The sequence below is a fragment of the Dipteris shenzhenensis genome, chromosome 15 (genome assembly GCF_047967505.1).
Source record: "Dipteris shenzhenensis isolate YYH24624 ecotype China chromosome 15, Dip_SZ_1.0, whole genome shotgun sequence".
Taxonomy (NCBI): Eukaryota; Viridiplantae; Streptophyta; class Polypodiopsida; order Gleicheniales; family Dipteridaceae; genus Dipteris; species Dipteris shenzhenensis.
In genome coordinates, this window is record NC_141610.1 from 52,889,771 (window position 1) to 52,896,802 (window position 7,032).

The 7,032-nt window shown below is 44.3% G+C and overlaps 1 protein-coding gene across 2 annotated transcripts; it reads right to left on the reverse strand.

Moving 5' to 3' along the window:
* Positions 1-1,286: 1,286 nt before the first annotated feature.
* On the reverse strand, positions 1,287-6,097 carry LOC147893969 (putative E3 ubiquitin-protein ligase XBOS34). 2 transcript variants are annotated; one of them, XM_087386108.1, is made up of 11 exons: positions 5,656-6,097; positions 5,238-5,341; positions 4,491-4,605; positions 4,289-4,369; positions 4,078-4,166; positions 3,860-3,951; positions 3,431-3,509; positions 3,247-3,303; positions 2,983-3,085; positions 2,762-2,847; positions 1,287-2,591 (listed from the first exon to the last, which is right to left on the reverse strand). In XM_087386108.1, the coding sequence occupies exons 2-11, from the start codon at positions 5,337-5,339 to the stop codon at positions 1,806-1,808; spliced, it is 1,590 nt and encodes a 529-aa protein (XP_087242234.1). In that variant the 5' UTR covers positions 5,340-5,341; positions 5,656-6,097; the 3' UTR covers positions 1,287-1,805. The 2 variants fall into 2 exon arrangements, with proteins under 2 accessions (XP_087242234.1, XP_087242235.1); XM_087386109.1 differs by having other exon boundaries at positions 1,289-2,585; positions 5,656-6,096.
* Positions 6,098-7,032: the final 935 nt, after the last annotated feature.

The window sequence follows — 7,032 nt, forward strand, 5'->3', positions numbered from 1 at the left end:
GTTTTCTTATTGTCTAATGGAAAAAGGCTATCATCAAAGTGGTTCTCGTAGTTGATGAGGTCATTAGCATGGTGAGAACCTTGCTTTGTCTAAAATGTATGTTTCTAAGGAGATAAGGGGGATTTATTTTTACGGGGACCTTAAAGGGCCCCTAGTGAAGGGCCCAAAATGTCTCAAAAAAAAGGGGGAGGAAAAAGAGACCACCCTCCCATGTTCAATCTCATCAATGATGTAGTTAACAAGATTGCACATGGAAGGGGGAAGTTTCTTTTTCATCCCTCTATTTTTGGCCATGGCCAATTTGGCCTTTTTTTAGGCCATTGACCCTTCTTTGGGAGCACTTATTGAATGGGTGTGGGGGCTTCATTTATGACTAGTGGAGAACCTGCGCTTTGCGCAGTAGGCAAATGAACCTCACATCATTTTCATTTGCTTTGTTGACTTCTTGAAGAGAAGCTTCCAAGTTCCAGGCTAACCAGCTTCAACCTTCAAATGGCATCAACAATCTATCACGAATAGCATGAGGCAACCACCAAGTGGTCAAAATTGGCATCTAAGCATTGAACCTTGCATGCATGACCACTGTTTGGCATTTCGATCATCTGCCCATACCCTCACTCCTGGTTTCTTCTGAAAGCACTTGACCTTTTAATGTATTAGAGCCATGTTGTTTGATTCTCAGATCCAAATACCCTCTCTGCTTAAACTTGCATTTGTCATAGTGCATTTCACGAAGTATGGCAACCTCCTCCTTTGCTCGTGCGCATTTGTTTCTACCATTGCACATTATTCCTAATTCCATTATGTTATAATATTATCATTATCCATCGGAATTCCATCCGCATTGACGAGGCAAATTTCCTCTATGGTCTTGTGAATCGTGGTGTATCCAAATGCAATATGTGTTGCCATTACAGACAGATGTTGAAGATCTTGACTTCGGCCAAAAAGTTTGAATACCTTCACCCGATTTCATTTTAGTCTCTCCCAAACGAGCATCTAAATCTAGCTGATAGGGCAACGCACCAATTAAGATAGAAAGAATTGTCGCAATACCAGCTGTCACGGTACATTTGAAGCTGAGAATCCCGTTAAGGAAATTCTCACTAGAACATCTTAGATATCAGATACAAAATGATGCACATTTCTGAACCATCCAAGTTGGTATAAGTTCTAAGAAAAAGTAGCAAATCATTACTAGGATGATAGTATGCACAATGCACTGTCACATAACGTTTGTTTTAAGGTCCCCCTTTGAGGGGATGAGCGTTGCTTGATACTAGCATTTTGTTCAGGAAGGTTACAATACATGTCCTGTGAGGTTTTATTGTGTAGGATGCAATATATTGTTTCTTGTCCAAACATGCCCATTCGGAGAAAGCCACGTTCTGGGCTACTGTACTTGTCTTTGTGAATTCAAAACATGTTCTGTGAGGTTTTTTTGTGTGTTGGATGCACGATATCGTTTCTTGTCCAACATGCCCATACTAAGAAAGCCATATTCTGGGCTAACGTACTTGTTTACGGTATTTCATCCACAGAATTTAACAGAAGAAAACCCAACCAATCTCCCTACTTTATACGGTTGCCTCACACAAGCACGTTAAAATTTCACCTTTACATTGTGTAAATATGCCCACATCACTGAACTACCATTGTGAAAAGGTAGCAAGTTGACTATGTACAAGCCTCAACTCTGAACATACTGAAGCAATTTTGCCTTCAATAGTCAGCTCCACGAACTGAAATCTTCACTCACCTGTGAGCAGCAGCTTATTAAAAAAATCCATATACAATATAAGCAATCACACTGCATACACTTTTACCACTTGCTCAATCTGACCTCTACATACAGGGCATCCCCATCTCTTAGCCTTTATTTCTGACAAGCAGTTCATGCATCCTGCCAAGTGACCACAAGGTATGCACGCTCCTTCAGCAGAGGCATCCCAACAGACAACACACATTCCACCTGCCTTGTTGTCCGCCTTCATGTTGGTCTTTAGCATCCTGTTATCTTGCGAACTGTCTACTAGAGAGTCTGCGTTGACCGAGGGATAGCAAATAGGACCGTCAGGAAAGGGAGGAGCTGATGGAGGAGCTACGAGAGCTGTCGTGGGCTTCTGAACAGTAGGAACATTTTGCAGCCCGCTTGGACCAGCTTCAGCAAGGCCCCATCCATTATACCCTGTTTCTTTTGGTTGCCTTGGTTGCTTCTTTAGATCCGGACTCTCCCAGGCCTTGTACCTTCCATCTGGAACTTCCCATCCGTTGTAATCATTCACCTTAGATGGAACTGGGAGATCTGATGAAAGAGGAATTCCCTCCGCTGTTGCAGTTTGAATTGAAGCATCAAGAGCTAGTGCCAACGCCAGTTCTTCAGGTATAGGTTCCTCCCCAGAAGAGTTCAATTTGGTAGGACTGGATATATTTGAGGATGGAGCCGATACAGATTGCAGCACCGGTTGTCTGTGTGGGGACGGTGCCCCACTCTGCTGTAAACTGATTGGATGAATCTGAGATGGGTTCCCCTGCTGATAGCCTGCTGCAAGTAGTCGATGACTGCTTCTGGACGCTGTCTCCGTCTGCACCTAAGAATTATTCACATGAGTCTTTATCAAGCAACCCAAACTGGCAGGAGTTTGCAATTGCCAAGTCAAAATCTCATTACCAAGGAAAGCCAACGCAACCCAAAAATAAGGGCCAGGTATGAAAGAGAGGCTCCAGAAAAGTTTCCTGTTACCGGCCCCAGTTCACTCACCTGAGGAATCCCTCTGCATGCATCGTAAAATCTCTGGAGTTGAGCTTTATCACCCTTATTCTCAGAAAGAAATTTGTACTTCGTTTCTGATTGCACGACACAATTAAATAAAAATAAGAACCATCTCTTCTTTTAAAAATGCATCCACACTCTTCCACTTCAAACGACTCCAACTCACTCATCCTAGAATTACTTACTGTGAGACAAAGAGAATTACTTACTGTGAGTTTTGTCTGTAATGTACAGCACTGGATCAGGAGAGCTAAAGTTTGGCTCCTCTATCTCTGATTTTGGTAATGATAGCTTGGTTCTTGGCTGTGCCACCTGTCATTCAAAAGGGCTTACAACATGATTATACATAAAATGCAAAGGAAAATCCATCAGAAAAAACCTGGACCCCTTTGCACACAAAGGCAAGACCTCTCTTTCCCAGCCAACCCAATCAGGACAAAGTAAGTAATGAAGTTTCTAATCAGCTTACGAACATTGCATAGCCCGGCAGGATGAGCTGAGGATGGCCGAACTCCATTCCAAAGGCTTACCTGAAAAAACATTTAGCTTTCTCTGTTAATATAGATGTCATCTTTACTTCAAAGGTTCCTTTACATTTCTTTCCATCCAAGCACCTTTCAGCTACATTGCAACCTTTCTGTTTGGGATACAACGGACCTTGGGAGACTCGTATATAGCAAGCTCATACGTTGGGGCCATCCTTGGACGTGATTCAGTAGGAAGCACCACTGCCCAACTGCATGGCATATGCCACAGAGCATACATATTTCCACAAAAATTATACAATGACTCCAAAACGATTTCACAAAACTAAGCTAGCACTAGACAATCTTACGGAGCAAAACTAAAAATTAGCAATGTTGCCACCCATGAACCATCTTTGAGGAAAAAGAAGCAAGATAAAGCGCAAAATGTGACCAGAGGCGCCAGTTCAACAGCAATACTAACAATTATCCACCATAGACATGAAAGCACCATGTAAAGCACGACATCATGCAGGCATTCTGAGTGCAGCTGACAGCCTGCTAGAAACTGCTGCTATTTACCATGAGAAACCCCTGAAATATATAAGCAATGTGGCCTTACATCTTTTTTGTCACAAAATTGGGCGCAAATGTCTCCAAAATGCCAAAACCTGAAAGTTCCCGCAGCATTCCACTGAAAAGACACAATCTTTCCTAACGAAACCCAAAATAGTAAAACAGAAACACAGTCATCAGTACAACACAAACCATAACGCTGGGATCCTAGCCCAGTGAAAACACACCAGCCAGCCAACCACACTGTATTAAATGCAGACTGACCTCTAGCAAGCGCACAACAGAAACATGGCCTCTGCTTCTCGCCATCTCAAGAGGAGTTTGCCCATCATCATTAACAGCCAGAGGATCAGCTGCATGTCACCAGTGCAAGCTCAAAATCTGGTATAAAACTTTGAACGTGTTCTTCAGTTATAATCTAAACCTTTTATCCAATCGGCATGAGCCAATTAAAAAAGAGCCTCCCAAAACTGACCTCCACGTGAAAGAAGTAAAGTCACAGTTTTATCAAGACCCCTTTTGGCGGCATGGTGCAGTGGAAAGCCTCCATGTGATCCTGGATGACAACCCAGAAATCTTTCAGCAAACAAAGATAGACGGAAAGAAAATCTCAGTTACTCAAAAAGCCATAAAGAGAAATAGTAAAAACAATACGACAGAGAAGCAATTTTAGATACCTGGTCTGTATGCATTTATGTTAGCTCCCAGATTCAACAGAGTTATAGCCATGTCCAACAGCTCACCCCGTGTGCACGCCTGGAGAAGTGGAGTCCTTCCGTCTTTATCGACCCACTGCAAAACCAATGAGCGATGTTTCAGATACCTTTTCCTTAATCCACTTTCCCCTCTCCCTGTGTTAATTTACTAATTAAAAATTAGGAATGAACAACATCGTTACCTCCACATTTGAAACCAGCATAAATTACTAAGCCATCGCTTATCAATGTTACAGTTTGAATGCCAATAAAATAGAATCAAGATGATGACGATCTTATTTAGGCATCAATGAAGCCACTGTTAGCTTCTCTGGCAACAAAGAAAATACTACTTATATATACACCCATGTCTGACCGCTGACTGCTTCCTTTCGATATCACACATGACCACTAGGCAGGCTCGGCAAACACAAGGTATTGCAACTTCTACATTATTAGTTGCATTTAGATCCAAGACCACATCAGAAGATTAGAGCTCTTCTTCAGAATTTTCATATGATGAACGCATAAGAATCGATCAACGTAGGTTTTAACCATTAACAAAAGATCATCCTCCGATCAAGATATGTGCACAGACGATTACGGGGGGCATGGAAGGATGGAAAGAAGGAAAGGAGGCGCGTGTATTGAAAGCTGGGAGAACGTAACAAAAGCAAGATACAGAAGGATCTGGGAAAATGGACATAAATAAGGGGTTTGGCAAACGACCTCCAATGAAGCCCCATCTCGACGGAGAGACTTAACGGCATCGTGATTTCCATTTTGCACCTCTTGATAAAGCAGTTCTTCTTTAGATTGCCTGGCACCCATCACTGTACACAACCGCAAACATGCATTGAGTACGGTCATAAAAGTAGTAGTTGAGTCCCTACGAACTTCCGATGGTGAGATTCCAACAAAGCCGTTGACAGCGAAGTGGTTTAGGGCCTGGTATTTGCAGAAATTAGCGCGCAACTCGTCTTCACAGTCAACTATTCCGTCCTTCCGTTACGGAGAAGTGGGAAAAGCGGCCTCTATGCATTAAGCACAAAGTGCGCTAATTGAATTGCTGGTGATTAGCAGTGGAAATGGAATATAAAATCATTTCCAAACGAAACGATCGGCAGAACACTTTCTAGTGACGTACCTTAACAGCACAGCGCGATTCCGGCTGCAGCTCAAATTTTACACGGGCGAGAGCTTGAAATGGGAAAACCCGAAGCCAAACCGACGATGCGTCACAGTTGAGCGACAAAAACGAGCGTGAAGGCGGGGGAGGTGCGATCGATGGAAGCAACGGTCGGCTTGGGGGGGGGGGGGGAGAGCTGGACGTCTTCCGGATATGCGCAAAGTCGGGAGAGGTGAGAGAGCAAGGAAATCTAAGCGAGGGGGCTGCTCCATGGGAGAGGGAGGAGGAAGGGAAAGCAGGGGAGGGAGCTAGAGGCCATGGGAAAAAGCTATGAGAGGTGTCGTGAGGGAGGCGCAAGGCGAAAGGCAGAGCATGAGCAACAGAAGAGAGCATTCCAGGAACAGCAGAGCAGCAGAAAAAGAAGAAGAATAAGAAAGCAAAATAAGAAAGAAGAAAACTTGAAGATGATGATGAAGAGAAGAAGTCGTCCTTGGGCGATTGAGTTCAGACTCTGTTCCCCACTCCCCCAACTGTCACATATCATCCATCATCCACATGCCACGTCATCCCTCTTACCCCCTGCTTTTAGCCCTTTGCCTGCCAACCAGGCCTTCCACCCTGCTCCTTTACAGACACACGTGGCCCACCCGTCAGAATTGTCCTTCCACCCCCATCCTCCTCATCCCACGTCATCCCTTGTCCGCCACACAAATTACAATGTACCTTGCCACGCAGGCGTGCAACCCTGTACATCGTCCCACGATTCTCGCCTGCCCCCTTGCCGACTAGTCCCACGCGCCTTATCTAGTGCCTCTGGATTCCCGCCATCCCCGCCCTTCTTCTTGATTCATGAAGCTCACGGCGCACAACGCATGAGGATCATCATCATCATCATCATCATCATCATGCATCGCGCACAGCATGCGCCTCGCCAGAAGCTTCTCTTCCCCCGTGGCACACCCCCGCTTGCCACGTGGACACACACCATTATGCATTTCATGCATGCATAGTACATACATCATGGCCTCCCCTTTATAACTGCCTCCTCTGCGCCGCCGGACCCCCCCTTTATTAACCCCTTCTATTTCGACTTAGGTTTTCCACTTAATTAAGGGATGTTTGCCTAACCTCGACCTAAACTTTAACTGAAGTCCAAACTTTAATAATTCTCGGAGTTAGGTTTTCAATCAGTTGTTTGCCTTGCCTCGACCAAAACTTTAACTAAACTCCAAGACTTTAATAGTTCTCCACTCCGAGAGCCTTTTAACTTTAATTAAACTCCCAGACTTTAATAAGTCTCCACTCCGAGAGCCTTGTCTCCATAAGTAGAATCGAGCCATTGTCCACACACACGCCTTTTCTTGTGATCTCCACTCCCAATCATCACTCACTTTC

What these genes read in the sequence shown, in the direction of transcription:
- LOC147893969 (XM_087386108.1), bottom strand. Translation starts at nt 5,339, where the DNA reads ATGGGTGCCAGGCAATCTAAAGAAGAACTGCTTTATCAAGAGGTGCAA. An exon ending in TTTACTTCTTTCACGTGGAG is followed by an intron (nt 4,167 to 4,288) that starts GTCAGTTTTGGG and finishes GGTGACATGCAG; the next exon opens with CTGATCCTCTGGCTGTTAAT. An exon ending in AATTTTGTGACAAAAAAGAT is followed by an intron (nt 3,510 to 3,859) that starts GTAAGGCCACAT and finishes TATGCCATGCAG; the next exon opens with TTGGGCAGTGGTGCTTCCTA.